The 16608-nt window shown below is 39.6% G+C and overlaps 1 protein-coding gene across 9 annotated transcripts in view; it reads left to right on the top strand.

The window, feature by feature from the left end:
• The window catches only part of CDC14B (cell division cycle 14B), a 94743-nt gene that overhangs the window by 35086 nt on the left and 43049 nt on the right, over positions 1-16608 (top strand). For 7 of the 9 annotated variants that reach the window (XM_072959138.1, XM_072959142.1, XM_072959139.1 and 4 more), the window contains exons 2-4: positions 2982-3072; positions 3693-3768; positions 7831-7923. In XM_072959138.1, the coding sequence (XP_072815239.1) occupies positions 2982-3072; positions 3693-3768; positions 7831-7923 (260 nt within the window). Of the gene's footprint in view, positions 1-1540; positions 1701-2981; positions 3073-3692; positions 3769-7830; positions 7924-16608 lie in introns of those variants that run through there. The other 2 variants (XM_015243580.3, XM_006209226.4) reach the window with 1 other exon arrangement.

The raw sequence follows: 16608 nt of genomic DNA on the forward strand, positions 1-16608 counted from the left end.
ACTACCAGTGTGTCTCCTCCCAGAGATATGCAAGATTTCATCCACAGTCATATACATACATGTTATAAATATGCACCTTTAAGTTGTACTTTTTAGCAGTCTATCGTGGCAACCTTGCCAGTATTTAATTTTCAGTCTTGAAAATTTCTGCCAAGTTTGCCCGTGGTTGCCCTTCACGGAGTTTGTCCCAATTTATATTCTTACCTACAGGCAATAAGAGTGCCCACCTCATCAACACAGCGCCTTATAAACTCCTTTAATTTCTGCCAGGCAGAAGGGAAAGTAGTACCCCACAGTTTAAAATTACGTTTTTGTTATTTTGCATAAGATACATTTGTTGAAGTTGGGCATCTTCTTGAGATGGACTTAAAATATTTTTCCAGTTTATCTCGAATTTGAGTTTATTGCTGCGAAGACCATTTAAAAATGTTTATCAATTTAACAGATTCTCTTAACTTAGATTTTTGCTTCATTAAAAATAATTCATAGTTTTGTTTGTTACATTGAAAGTCTTTGATCTGCTGAAAGTTTAGAATAAGGTTAGGAGGTATGAAGGTTTACTTTTGAGGGGAAAATGTATATATTGTGATATATAATGTGTATATTGTGATGATAAAGTGCAATTCTGGGGAAATAGCTGTTACTGTATATTGCTTGTTCGTTTTATGGGAGAGTCATTGCACATTTTTTTCACGGATAATTAAAGTTACACTTTTCTGTAGGAAACTTGGAAGAATATAGGACGGAATAAAAATAACCCTGTGATCCCAGTACCACATTATATGTAACAAAATTGGGAACATACTGTATTTTTTTTTCACTTGAGACTAACATAGGAACATAGGTTTAGAAAATATTTGAATGCTTGCTTAGTATGGTGTTGGAATTTTTGTTTTTCAGCCATCCCAGTACTCTTCTAAGGCGAAATCTAAGGAATGGATGACCTCAGTTTTAGGCTTACCTTTCATTTTTGTTCAGTGTTGAAGCGGTGCATTTAAAATGAGACGCCAGCAGCCAGGCGAGCCCGACGCTCAGCGCGGCCGCACCCGACGGCGGCCGGAGCTCCGGGCCGGCGCGGGTCCTGCAGGCTGGGCGCCGGCCGCGCAGCGCTGCGCCCGGGCCGGGATGCCTGTGCCGGGGCCGGGACGCCGCCTCTCGGCCCGGCCCCGCTGCAGCGCCCCCTGGCGGCGGCGGCGGCGGCGGCGGCGGCGGCGGCGGCGGCTCAGATCCGCCTCGGAGCCCTCCTCCCCCGAGAAGTCCTCCTCTTCATCGCTTTCGCATCCTGTGTTTGCCTCTGTGACCCTCTGCCCCGCGTTCCCACTCTTGAGAGTGGGGTTTCGGTGCTGGAGGGGCCTGGCGCCACAGACGACCGCCCCCTGTCCCCGAGGCGGGGCGAAGCGCAGCCGGGGCGGCTGGGGGTGGTTCCCTCGCCGCCCAGTTTGGGGCGTTTGAGGACTTTTGAACTTCCGGGGCTGGCGGGCCGGGGTGGGCGGCCCCGGGGCGTCGCCGTGCCCAGTGCTGGGGCGCGGCCCTTTAAACTTTTGTTTTTGAAACTTTGGGGGTGTGGTCGCGGCCCTCCTCGTTCCGTGGCTGGTTGCTCCCTGGCCACCCGGCGCTGCCCTGCGCCCCGCCTTCCAGATGCTGTGGAGTCATGAGCCGGGAGGGCGCAGGGACCCCTCTGGTGGCCGAGGTGATCAAAGGTGAGTGCGGAGGGCGCGGGGCTCGCCTGGCCCGGGCGCCCCCGCGACACCCCCTACTCAGAGGGCCTCAGGCAGTGCCCGGGGTCAGGGAGGCCCCCGGTGCTGGCCAAGGGGTGCCTTTAAACTTCAGGGCCAGGATCGATGCTGTCTCATGAGCGTGGGTGGCCTCCCAGGACTCCTCGCCCCCCGGGCGGAATCCGCACTGATGTGTGTAATTGGGCTCCTTGTGTCCTTGGCCCTTGGCTGGTAGGCTCTCCACTTCAGGGAGCAAAATCCACGCTCCCTGTGCACAGGGATCAAGGGTCATTTGCGGTTGCAAAGGAGTAAGCCCCGTCATCCGCTGGAGTGTTTGTGGTTGCAAGACATTCTAGTTGAGGAGTTTACAGGGAAATAAAGACAGCAATTGTGTGAGTTGAATTGCAGGCAGAAATTGTTTAAATTGCCATCTGGGGAAGGGATGCCAGCTGACGCCCTTTTTTTTCTTGCTATTTCAAGGGCTGTACTTGGTTTTACCACAATTTGAATGCAGGTATTCAACTAGCTCTACTAGGTATTGCGGGTGAGGGATTTTTGGCAGCCCTTTTTGGGGTGGGGCGGGGCGGGGGAGGGAGGGTGGAGCCTCCAAGCTTTACTACTTCGCTACCATTCTTGCTAAACTTCACAGCAACCTAACTACATTTATTTGTGCAACACAAGTACATTTCATACTCACCGTGCAGAAAACTCATTGCTTCTGCTGTAATGGTAACCTGTCTGATTGTAAGTCACTTCAAAAGTAGTGATCCCTAAGAATAGTTGGATAAACATGTTGTTTGCTTTGTTGTGTCCTGTAGCCATATTTTGAAATTTGAAAGTGTCTTCTCTTTACTTAAAATACAGTTTCTTACTGAAATGACTTCTTAGGATGTCTTAAAAACAGAGCGAAACATAGCGGAAGTCATCCAGGTTGATGGCCTAGACATCAAATGCATGCTTGCCATTTGCTGAAATGACTTTTGTCCAGGGGAACTGACATTTTGTGATGGGAGTTTCCTCAAGAATCAGGCCATATCGTTTATTACTATTGAAACATATATTAAAGGCAATTGCTCCTTTTAAAAAATTGCTTATTTATTATTACCCATCAGAGTAGCCGGAACATTTTGAAGTTATCCATTTGGCACCCTTACCATCTGAAACATGCATGGAAAAAAAAAAGTTTGACTTTATCTGGAAAGAGTTGCATATATGAAACGTTTTTGATCATGTGAAGGAAGGAACATTGCAATTTTTCCATTTCAGATCGCCTTTGTTTTGCCATTCTCTACAGCAGACCAAAGAGTTCATCAAATGTACATTATTTCAGCATAGATAATGAACTTGAATATGAAAAGTAAGTATTGTTTTTTTAAAAGATTGTTAGTAACTTTTTTTTATTTTGAAGAATCTAAAGGTATGTTTATAACATTGGAAAATTGCAGATCTTTTGATTGATAACTGCAGGATGCTTTTTCCTTTAACCCTTGGTAATAAAATAGATCCTTAGGGAAAACATTAAAATGAAAGGACCTCCCTAAATTGAACAATTTACATTTGGAATTCTAATAGTTTACAGTATAATGAGGTAGAAACTAGTGTACTAACCAGCTACCATTCTTGCTAAACCTCAGAGCAGGCTAACTGTTTGTTTATGCAAACAAGTCTTAAGACGTGTTTTTGCCAGTGGAAAAAATATGTGTGGAAAAAGAGGGTTTTTTTTAAAAAAATTCAGAAGGTATTTTCATATATTGTTTGAGGTTAGATTTAAGTGTTATAGCACTTGTCATGCATTTTAATAGTCACTTTTTTATCAGAATATTTCTTCCATTAGTAAGGCAGTACCTTTAAGTTGTATGACCTATAATAATTTGGTATATGCTTTCTTACTTTAATTTGACCTTGTAGCTACAAACAGGCATTTATATTCAGAGCCTCTAGAATGTACATACACATTTTTGTTTTTCGTTTTTAAAGCTTCTACGCAGATTTTGGACCACTGAATCTAGCAATGGTTTACAGATATTGCTGCAAGATAAATAAGAAATTAAAGGTAAAATATTTTTTACTGAAGATTTGACTTAAGTAAAGCATTATTAACCTGATCTTGAGGGGAGGGGGGATCCCTCTATTTCTAAAAAGGAAATGTCATGCTGCTTCACTGCCGTGATGTTTGGGACATACCCATGGTTTATGGCTTTTAAAGTCATAATGTATCTGTTTTCCAGCGTTTTGATTGGATGGTTTAAGTGTGGGTCATTTGGTTCTGGTTTGGATTAGCGATGCTCAGATATTTGAAAAGTCAAAGTGAAAATGGTTAATAAAGTGAACCTTGGTGGGAAGGTATAGCTCAGTGGCAGAGTGTGTGCTTAGCATGCACGGGGGCCTGGGTTCAATCCCCAGTACCTCCCTTAAAAATAAATAAGTAAACTTAATTACCTCTCTCCTAAAAACCAAAACAAAAACATTAAAGTGAACCTCTTTATCATTTGACCTACTGGAACTGAACCTCATAAGAAAATCTTTCCTTCCTTTGATCATTATTCTTTCTGCCTTCACTGTGATAGGGAGTGTCAGCAAACTAATAAAGAGAAGTCGGTTCATCTTTATCTCATTATATCTTGAGCCTCCCATGAAATTTTACTAACTTGTGACTCTTCACTTCCCACATATGATTAAGGAGCAGGGAGATAAGGGCAAACAGCTTATCTTTAAGACTGTATCACTGAATTGTAAAAGTGTATTACTATTAGTTTGAACTTAGACCATGCTCATTTTTTAAAAAAAAACTGAATTTTTGGTCATGTACAGTACGAAGTGTATACGTACTACTAGCAGTTCCAAATTAAGTCACCGTAAATTCTCAAGTAGAAACACTGAATTTGGTGGCAGGTGCTTTTTTTTTTTAATTAAAAATATTTAATAAAAATTTTCAAGGTTACTTTCCATTTACAGTTATTTCGAAATGTTGGCTATATTCCCCACATTGTACAATACATCCTGGAGCCAGTCTTATACCCAGTAGTTTGCACCTCCCACTCTCCCACTGCTATATTGCCCATCCCTCCCTCCCCACTGGTAACCACTATTTTGTTCTCTTTATCTGTGAGTCTGTTTCTTTGTTGTTATATTCACTTGGTTTATTTTTTTAGGTGCCATATGTAAGTGATATTATACAGTATTTGTCTTTCTTGTCTGACTTACTTCACTTAGCTTAATACCCTTCAAGTCCATCATGTTGTTGCAAATGGCAAGAGTTCATTCTTTTTTATGGCTGAGTAGTATTCCATTGTATATATACCACATCTTCTTTATCCATTAGTCTGTTGATGGACACTTAGGTTGCTTCCATATCTTGGCTTTTGTAAATAATACTGCTATGAACATTCAGGTGCATGTATCTTTTCCAATTAGTGTTTTGGCTATTTTGGATATATGCCCATGAGTGGAATTGCTGGGTTGTATGGTATGCTAGTTCTAATTTTAGTTTTTTTGAGAAACCTCCATACTGCTTTTCACAGTAGCTGCACCAAACTACATTCCAACCAACAGTGTAGAATGATTCCCTTTTTTCCACATCCTTGCTGACATTTGTTATTTGTTCTTTTTGATGATGGCCATTTTGACAGGTGTAAGGTGATGTATTTCATTGTGGTTTTGATTTGCATTTCCTCGATTATTAGTGATGTTGAGCATATTTTTATGTGCCTATTGGGCATTTGCATTTCCTCTTTGGAAAAATGTCTAATCAGTTCTGCTCATTTTTAAAATTTTTTTTTTGATGTTGAGTTGTACGAACTGTTTATATATGTTAGATATTAACCTTTATCAATCATATCATTTGCAAATATTTTCTCCCATTCAGTAGGTTGTTTTTTTTTGTTTGTTGATGGTATCCTTTCTTGTGCAAAAGCTTTTAAATTAAATTACATCCCATTTGTTTATTTTTGCTTTTATTTCTTTTAACTTTAGGAGATGGATCTGAAAAAATATTGCTGTGATTTATGTCAAAGAGTATTTTGCTTATGTTTTCCTCCAGGAGTTTTACAGTATCTGGTCTTATATTTAGGTCTTTAATCCATTTTGAGTTTATTTTTGGATGTGGTGTTAGAGAATATTCTAACTTCACTCTTTCACATGTAACTGTCCAGTTTTCCCAACACCACTTATTGAAGAGACTGTCTTTTCTCCATTGTATATTCTTGCTTCCTTTGTTGTAGATTGATCATAAGTGCATGGGTTTATTTCTGGACTCTCTATCCTATTCTGTTGATCTATGTGTCTCTTTGTGGCAACACCATACTATTTTGATTACTGCAGCTTTGTAGTATAGTCTGAAGTCAGGGAACATGATTCCTCCATCTCTGTCCTTCTTTCTCAAGATTGTTTTGGCCATTCGGGGTCTTTTGTGTTTCCGTACAAAATTTAAATTATTTGTTCTAGGTCTGTGAAAAATGCCATTGATATTTTGATAGGGATTGTATTGATTGGGGCAGGTGCTTTTTCAAAACAAGTTTATTCAGTTGATTACTTACGAGACTAGTACATAGAGATAAAATTTATTTTTAATTAAAAATTGTATTTAAAGTATGTGGGTAAGGCAGATTTTTTTCTTTGAGCACCAAATGTAAAATTCCACACCATAAATATTAGAAACACCTGTCTGATAAGTTACTATGTAGAATTTATATGTAAAATGGAAGCTGTAGCATTGCTTTTTCATTCTGTATTGTGTTTGTAGTCACTAGAGATTTATACAGAGATGGAGACTCATCTTTCTGGACTTTATTCCTCCCTTGAACAGGAGTGTAAGCATTTATGGCCTTGGATATTTATGTTCCCCCTGCTCCCCTTTTCCAGTTGCTAATGGCAGGTCTTTTGATTCATGCAGGACTAGGCAGCTAAAAATAACTTCCTTTCCCCTACTCGTATTCACTTGCTTTAATATTGAAAGATTTTTTTTAACATACTTGATCAACTGAGAATATGGTAGTCCTTTTTTAAAAATTAAAAAATTGTTTACTAGAACACCTTGCAGGGTGTTGACCATCTTATCTGATCAAAACCTTGATTCCTGTTCAATTAATAGTGATAAATGTGTGCTGACAATTGGCACTAAGTCTCCTATGTTTGTGCTGCTTGAAGGCTGGTTGGGTTCTTATCAACTTGAATCTCTTACCCTACGTGAACAATAGAGGAAAATAGGTACATACTTATCACTGAAACACTGGAACACTGACTGACAGAAGCCGAGGGGCACTGTACTTATTCAGCTGAATATATCCTGTTCCTTACCCTTACTTGAACCCATTTCTGCTCATGTTAGTGAAGTTCAGGGGAGGAAGTACTAACAGTGTGTTCCTTTGGCTTTTAACTTCCATATCCTTTTCATTTTTGACTTTTTATGGAAGCATGATGTACGTACAGAAATACATACAGATCGTGAGTACACAGCTCAATGAATTTTCACAAACTGAATGTGCATGGGTAATCATCTTGATCATGGGGTCAGGAAGAGAACATTATTAGCACCCCAGCAACACTGCAGAAGGACCCACTGACACTCGTGGATTATCTCTGTATCTTCCTCCTCACCCCACCCCTCCCTACCCCATTCACTGTCCTGATTTCTTACAGAATGAATTACCTTTGCCCATTTCTGTACCCTTTTATTTTGATTTAAAGGTTTTGGGAATAGATTTTCAGGCAGTAGGAAAAGGAAAGAAAAGATCTCTCTTAACCTTTTCCAACTTTTTATATATTCCTTCAGAGATATATACTTGGAGCATATATCTGTTCCTGTCTCCTCTCCTACTCTTTTTTCTTAAAAATTGAAGTATAGTTGATTTACAGTATTATCTTGGTTTCAGCTATCTCATCTCCTACTCTTTAATGGTGCATTCATTTTACTCCAAAAATACACCTTTTCTGGGGAGGTACGTGGTACTTCAGGGTATCAAAGCTAATGTTTAAAGAAAAAGTCTTGCTCGTATGAATACTTGGCCATTGTGAGATTTGGAATTTATTTTAATCACAAAGTTTAATCACAAAATCATGAAGTTTTAGAGAACTTGAAATTGAAAGCAAACACTAACAGCTGTTTATCTTTATGCAGTCCATTACAATGATGAGGAAGAAAATTATTCATTTTACTGGCCCCGATCAGAGAAAACAAGCCAACGCCGCTTTCCTTGTTGGATGCTATATGGTAAGTATTCAACTACTTTTCAGTTGCGCCAGGGAAGACGCGGACAACAGTGGTGCTTCACATTTGGGGTTGGAATTCCGAGATTACCTTTTCTAAGCTGTCCTGATTTCTTTCCAGAAAGAACATGTTTTGCTTTTTTTTTTTAAAAAAATGTACCAACTGGAAAAGGCTTTGGAGGAAGGGGTATGTGGGAGAGCTCTGTACCTTCTACTCAGTTTTGCTGTTCTGAACCTGGAAACTGCTCTAAAAAGTCTATTTTTTTAAAAAATTGATCAGCTCGCATGAAAACCTTTTTATGTGTCTATGGCACTTAAGGTTAGAAAATAATGCGCCAAAGCTATGTTTTTATTAACTCATGATCCATTTAGTAAAGGGGTAAAAGGGGAGTCAGGACCAATAATTAATTTTTAAAAAAAAGCATCAAAAGTATGTCTTATGAGGTAGGAGCGCTTTATAATTTGAATACAGGCCATTTCCCCCTAAGGTGTGATTCTAAACACAGGTGGCAGGAGGACTAGGCATGTGAGTCTTGTAGGAAAATGGGTCACATGCTACGTAGATTACATACGGTATTGAGTGGTTGGTCTGTTTGGGTCATTGGAAGTGTGCGTTGGAATCGCCAGTATTTCCGTGAGTTGTGGATTTCACTTATTTGTAAATATCACGGAAGGTATTTGGTTTTTGAGAGTCAAATTTTGTCTGGCACCCAGTGCATCCATCCCCAGGAGGACCCAAGTAACAGTCGTCCTGAGAAAGCTAAGGGCTCCTCCAGAGTTGTGCCCCTCATTTTTCTGGTGGTGTGGAAGCTAGCTACTCTGTTCAGTGCAGAAGAATGTGGAGTGGGTATTTCTTCCACTCACACCCATGGCAGGTGTCATAGTTAATCTAGATAAAAGAGGATTGCGTTTTAGAGTTCTTGAGATAAGTTCTTTTCTCCCCCTGCTTGCCACCTGCTACTGTCATGTTTTCTTTTAAAATCATTTTTCTGACACGGAGTTTGATAATCTGGAATTAACAATGATGAGAACAAAGGTTTGGTGGTACTAGTCGAAATTGAAATTCAACTAGTAACTAGTTGAAACCTCAAAATTGAATAGTTTCCTTTTCTGTGTTTAAGGTGTATGGTTAACAACAATGATTCAGGCCTATGGGGGGTTTGTTTTTGTATTTGTGCTCACAAAAGTAATTGAGAATAATATTCCTGAGATAACTAAGTTTTATTATCATCTCTGAATGTATGAAAAAGAGGTTGTAAATTAGGTCTCCTAATATTTGAATTCTTAAGCTTACCCAGATAGAGTATTTATGTTTGTTTTTGTTTGTTTGTTTTTTGTCATGTCTCGTGGTATTTATTGTGCTTAGCAGCAAAAATCCTGAGCAGGGGTGGAAAGAGCCTATGCAGGGTCCCAAGAAAAAGAGTATGGGGAGGTGGCTGGTTTAATTGGGGCATTTGGTCCCGTTTCCTGGCCAGTTACTAGGGAGGGGAACCCTGCGGGTTAGTGTAAATCATGACAGCCTTGCAGGAAAGTGGATGCAGCCAGAATCCTGGTGTTCATAAAATGTTAAAGGGAACCCTAGAGAAATGGCCCTTGGTGTAACAGTGAAAGTCTTTACACTGCCCAAGGGAAAGTCTGGATGGCTGGAGCAGTTCCAACTACATGCTCCTGAGCAGAACACACAGAGCTCTGCCTGGGCTGCTTTGGGCTCAGTCATTTGTCTCTGCTCAGATGGGATGTCCCTAAGATGGTGGGGTCTTGAGGAGCCAGATAGGGTGACTTCAGTGTGCAAGAACTGCTTAGAGGATGGCTGTGGGCATGGTGGGAGCCAGGGGTTGTCTTAGAAACAAAACACTTGATAATTTTCTAAATAAGAGATCTCTCTTTTTAAATCTTATTGCTGTTTGTTGTTTTTTTTTTCAACTGAAGTACAATTACAGTGTGTCCGTTTCTGGTGTGTAGCACAATGTCCCAGTCATGCATATACATACATACATTCGTTTTCTTTTTTTTTTTCCATTAAAGGTTATTACAAGGTATTGAACATAGTTCCCTGTGCTGTATACAGAAGAAACTTTTTTTTAAATCTATTTTTGTATATAGTGACTAACATTTGTAAATCTCAAACTCCCAAGTTTATCCCCTCCCACCCCCTTTCCCGGTAACTGTAAGATTGTTTACTATGTTTGCAAGACTGTTTCTGTTTGGTAGATGAGTTCACAGTGTCCCTTTTGCTGTTGTTTTTTATAGCTAGTGAAAAAGCGGTAACTCCTTGGCATATTGATTAAAAATTTGCTGGCATATCCATTCCCAGTTTGGTGCTGGCCTTTTGACTTTGTTGATGGTTGTATTTTGGCATGCAGAAGTTTATTTTTCTAATAGTTAATATATTTTAGATTTAGAAATCCTTCCAGGATTTTACACTCCCAGGTTAGCACTGATTTGATTGGTTAGGAAAGTGCCAGGGAAGCAATTAGGACTGGAGTTCATTCCTCTGTTCAGTTAGAAGCCAGCTTGGCAGGAGGATTACATCTCATGGCTGTAACGAATATGTTTGCCGCCGTGACTGGCTGGCTAACGGAGGAGCAGAAAAACTTCTAAGAAACGGAGATTTATTAATAGTAGCAAAGGAATGTCAAGATATAATAAGGCTATCCCCCCCAAGATTAAACATCAAAATAGAAGTAAGTAAGGGTTTGATCTGGTTGAAGTCTGTTGAATCCTCTGGTTAAAGATTTGTAGAGATGAGTGAAAATTCCCTAAAAATTGATCTTCAAGCCTAATAACCTTTTTCTGGAGTTGTTTGAGGAATTCTGGTGATAATAAGGCTTTTTAGTGACTGACTTAGAGGGTGGTTTAGTGATGCCAAATCACAAACAAAATCTCTGGAGGAAGAACTGTCAGGAAGGAAGTGTTCCAAATGGACTGACTCTCTTTATCTGTCCCTTTAAATTCTGGACCTGGGAAAGGAATTGTATGCTTGTGGGCTCAGAAGGACCTAAAAGGGGGCATGAGAGGGTGTGAGAATCGAGTGTTAGTAATCCTATTTATTTTTAAAACAGAAGAAGAGGTTAGGCTTTACAAATGCTTAAAATACTCAAATGCTTAAAATAGGATTGACATGCCCATGCTTATTTAATTCTTTTGTCGGATGGTCAGGCGCCACCTGTGGTATTAGAAGTGAGAACAGTTTAACTGTTCATTTGTTTTCAACATATTTCCATGCCTTACAGTTTATGTGGTCTGGTAAATGAATTTGCCAGTTGTTTGAAATGGTAGATTCTTGGGTAACAAATCAGGGTGAAACTAAACATCTTTCTGTACCACTCACTGTAGAAGAGTTGAAGAACATAAAAGATAACAGAGTTTTGTTTTTTTTTTCCAAAAAGATAAGTGAACTGTATCATTTTACGAAAGGATTAAGTTTGCTACCCTGTTGAGATAAGTCAGTGGCTCTTTGCTAGGCAGGCTTTGGGGTGGTGCTCCTTAACCCGTCATTTCAAGTAAAGGTGAAGTTCTAAGTGGAAAAGTAAGTGCCTTTCAAAACACATTCACAATTGAGAGAGTATTTTGAAAATGAAAGTTTGAAACTTTGTTCTGTCATTTTGTCGTTTAAATAAAAGGTCATGTACAAAACCCATATTTATACCCTTGAGAAATTTAGAAAGATTTCTTCTAAAAAATACTTTTTATATTTATAGAAGCAGGATATATGACCCAGTACAGGGTTTATCACCCGATTTTTTTTTCGGTCAGTGATCTCTTCTATCATTTTATACTTGTTTTATCATCTTTATACCCACATTACAGTCATATTTCTCAACTGATGCAAAATTTCCAAACCAGTGTCTAATCCAGAACCATTCCTTGCATGGGGTTGTCGTGTTCTTAGACTCTCGCACATGGCCCTTTTTTGTGAACACTGATTTATGAAGAGACCAGACCTGTTATTGTAGAAAGTTCCACCTGTTGAATTTCTCTGGTTTCTTCTTTGTTGTATTTTTCACTCGTCTCTCCACTCTTTGTATTTCCTGTGAGTTGGAAGTTGTATCTATAACGTTGTGCGTTAGTAATATGTGTTACATCACATCAGAAGGCATATAATACCTAAATGACCGTTAATGGTTATTGGGTGCCAGCTGTCACATCCCTTCAATGTACTGTTTTCTCCTTATGAATTAAGCGTTCTGTGTGGTGTTATTTTGAAACTGTTTGTATAGTCAGTTCCCTTTCAACTGTGCATCTTAGTGTTTTAAACAGCAATTGATCATACTTGCCCGAATCAGTAATTTTATTACGCTTTCAGTATAACATCTTTCTAATTATGTCACTCCCCCGTCATTTATTAGCTGGCTTACTCTTATGGGGGTTGAGCTGTCCCTCGTTCAGCGGGGGCTCTTTGGTTACCCTGAAACCAGTTTTCCTACTGAGAAGGCAGAATGAATGTCCGTTTTCCTTTAATTGGTTTTCAAAGTAAAGTATTATATTGATAGCCACAAAAACAAAATTTTATAACCTGCTTCGAAATCATCTACATAATGTTTCAGTGGGTTTTTTTTTAACTCATTTGCTAATAAACATTTTTAAAAAGTGCAGCAGTTTCCCAAGTTTTTAACATCTGATTAGCATTAGGAAGTTGGAAATTCACTAACCAAATGTACATCATTGCTGGATGGGATAAAAAAAAAATGAGTGTAATCATTCCTGCATTTGCATTTACATATTATGGTAATGTATCTTTTTAAGTTATAGCACCTATTAAAAATCAAGAATTGAAATGGCTGAACTTAACAACTAGACTTTTAAATCAAGATTTTTAAAAAAATGAAGCATATCAATCACATTAACTATTAAATGTATTAATATTTTAGTGAGCAAAGGGTTTTTTAAGCACAATTACAATGTATAATTCATAGTAGAAATAACTGTCACTTTACCTTGTTCCTTTTAATTTCTTATGTGTATACTTTATAATGGTGGTGTGTTATTACACTAGTAGGTGCAAACGTTAATTTCTAGTGGCTAAACAGTTATTTGAAAGAGACCATTGTATGATGGATGAAGTTTAGGGATTTAGGTTCAGATTAGCTTTTAATTTCAACTTGGTAGAGTATCTGGTACAAATTAAGCATTTACAGAATGTCTTTCTCTTTCTTGATTTTGTCTGCCGTTATTACACCTTAAATCTACTTTTTATATTAAAAAAATTGTTACCATTCTGTCTGAACAGTAATCATCTTTGGTTCCTTGCATCTTACTGCCCCAGCATTTATATTTTCCTGCAGATATACAGTATTTAGCTCTTCCATGGGTTAAACGGACTTTTGAGGGCTTGCCTGGGAAATTAACCGTTGTTTCTAACATTTTTCTGTGGTTAAAGCATTCTGGTACAAGCAAACTGCTGGTACATAATTTGCAAATTAGCTTTCCTCTGATGTGTAATAGACTAGACAGAGTTAATTGTGGTAACATACAGACTCCCTGTTCAGAATGCATCACTCTATAATATTATTTTTTCATTTTAAGCAATTTGTATAGCCTTTGGAATGGTTTACCTTGTAAACGTTTATATTGAAAATTATGATACTAATTAAATTCTAGGAATATATTCAATCTGTGAGGAGAATCCTAAATTGCAGTGAATTTGAGATTGCTTCAACAGTTATGGTAAGAGCTCAGGGTCTTACTTTGTTATTCAATGACACTGTTTTGAACCTGTGTTTCACTTTTTCTTAATGATTTGATCATTTGGACTCTGAGGAGTCAATACTGGGTTCAGGTGGCTGCAGGGTGAAGGGATCAGACGAGAATTTAAGACAAGGGGAGGAGAGGGGGCAGAATCTGGAAGCTGTGGGTAAGAACCCAGTTCAGCAAACAGACTAGACAGAACAGCAGAGACGGGAAGACAGAACCAGGTGGGATGGCCAGTTTTTGTAAACACCCAGCCCTGGGCCAGCGCCCTTCCTGGGCATCTGTGACAGGCAGGGCAGACAGCAACCTGGCCGATGTAAATATAGCAACCAGGTACCGAGAAGCTTGCGGCGCACCAGAGCTGCGGAAAGGGGGCAGCGTGGGCCCCTGCCGTCCGAAAAGGCCCCGTGGTGGGGGCACCTGGCTGTTGCCATCATCATTCATCACGACTTTGCCTCCCTTTTCACCTCGCTGAGCCTAACTGACATTTCAGCTGCCGGTGAGACTTGCTAAGAGACTTGCTAGCTGCTGTTAACCTTGGGAAAGAATAAAGCAAAGTGGCCCCTCTCTGGCCATGTGTGATCTTTGACTACAGAGCCATTCAGCTGTCTGCAATTCTCCGTCCCATTCTTACTTCAGACTTGCTTTGCGTGGCATGGTTTCTTATCTATGAATAAGGCTAGCAGCAGGACATCTCCCATCGGGAGCAAGCAGTGTGATGTTAGGTGAGCAGTTAACACCAGAGGTTGGAAAGTCATAGCCAGCCAGCTTTATGTAACTCACGGAGTAGTTATAAATAGCAGTTTTTGTTTTTGCCAGTGTTTAAAAATTAGGAGCTTTTATTCTAAAAGAAAAAAATCAAGATTTTTTTTCCTTTGTCTTAGAAAAACATCTCCGCCACTCACATTGTATATCCATGTGCATTTGTACCCCAAATCAAGTCCCTCACGTTTATTAGCTGTATGGCCTTGGTAGAGATATGTTTGCTACTCCAGACTTCCAGTTTCCTTGTGTCTAAATCGAGCATCATTATACCAACCTGCTGGACACATAAATAAAAGTAATTTGAGAAGTTCTAACTATTGAACTATAAGGCCATAGGATTTTTTAAAAGTGATTCAGGATTTATTTTTTTCCTTACTAGTATTTATGTAGGAGCTGTGACAAGGATTTTATCTTCTTTACTTACCATATAAAATTGTTTATTACTTGTACTCTTTCCCCTGTTCATCTTTTTTATTCAGCAGTTGGATCTTTAAGCCTGTTTCCAACGTGCATTGATTCATGAACATTCTGTTGTTAATCTGGAGAAAGTGATTTTTTTTAAAAAAAAAAGATCAATCAGGTTCTTGGCATGACTGTGTCATCTGGCCAATGTAAAAATATTTAAATACTGGAAACATTGTGACATTTCTCCATGAAGAATATTTGAAAATAATCTACTGGTTTATTCGGTTGCCACATTTGTTGTTGGAATTTAAATACCCTTTGTTATTCTTAACTCTCGGATATGGCGACTTGTGTAATGTTTTGGTTTTTAAAACTATACCAAAGGCTTCTATAAGTACCCAGATTAAACTTCAAAACGTTCTGTATAAGGATAAGAATGAGAAGCACGTGTCTGAATAATTGGGGTTTATTGCTTGAGACCTGGAATTGAAACTATACACGATCAAGTTGTGACCCGTTTCAGTCCCCTAGTTCATCACTCAGCAAGCCTCGCCCAGGTTTTGAAACACAGAGCAGTAATCCAGGATCAGAAGTTTTCCCAGGGGCTGGGTTAGGCAGATGGTCATTTTTTTAATGGGAATGGTGAGAATCCTAGAAATGGCTACAGTACTGTTCAGCAAAACAAAGCAAAAACAAAACCCCCAAACCCCATAGAAAACAAAACCAAAAAACCTGTATTGTGACTTCTCAAGTATTTACTGCCCCAGTATTTCATTTTTCGTGTGAGATTGCCCTTTGCTCCTGCAAAGAGATTCCTTACCCGGGAGAGAGACAACAGCAGGTTCTCCTTACTGATGCTCCCTGAGCCTTGGGGCTTCCTCACCTTTCCATCTGTGCACTTGTCACATTTTTTAAAAATTGATCTACTTTCTACAAATTGAGATGATCAATTACTGTTTGCTGTGTTATCCACTGCCGCCTTGCAGAACCCGCCATCACTTAGTGACTTAGAACCACACCTAACGCTGTCTCAAACAGCTTCTGTGGGGAAGGTATTTGGAAGTGGCTCTCTTGGGTGGGTCTGCTTCTGGATCCGCCTGGGCCACCGTCATCTGAAGGCTTGACTGGGGCTGGAGGGCCCACTGCTGAGATGGCCCGTTCACATGCCCGGAAAGTTAGCACTGGCTGCTGTTCCTCGCCTCCTGGGCTGCCCGAGTGTCCTCACAAAACGACAGTTTGGTTCACTTGGAGGGAGGAGGGTTCCTAGAAACAGCAAGGTGAAGGCCACAATGTCTTTATGATCAAGCGTTAGAAGTCACACTCTGCCACGACTGCAGTCGGCATCCTGTTGTTTACACCAGGGCGACCTATTCATTGAGGGTGGAAATACCAGGAGACGAGCATCCTTGGGGCTGTCCTGGAAGCTGGCTGCCACAGCTGTTTAATATCTCTCTTGTTTTATATGTTTAGACAGCAGTGTGGGGTTAGAGTGGCCATTACTATATCTATCTATCATCCATCTATCTGTCTGTCTATCTATCTATTTATCTATCTATCTATCTTCTCATGAAACTGTACCAGAAGAATCTGAGAAGCACATACCTTCCAGATTGCCAGGAACACAGTGAAGCATCATACACTGCATTGATTTAGAGTTTACTGATTTGAGAATTTACGTTAATACAGGAGCCATTTCAACGGCTCTTATCATAATTTTTTGGGGGATGGGCTTTTGACTAGGGAAGGTGACTGGGTGTAAAATTAAAAATTCTAAACTATTAGCAAACATTTTTTTCACTGATTATGTGTCTTTTAGCAATTTGGGCTG

The sequence above is a fragment of the Vicugna pacos genome, chromosome 4, assembly GCF_048564905.1.
Source record: "Vicugna pacos chromosome 4, VicPac4, whole genome shotgun sequence".
NCBI lineage: Eukaryota > Metazoa > Chordata > Mammalia > Artiodactyla > Camelidae > Vicugna > Vicugna pacos.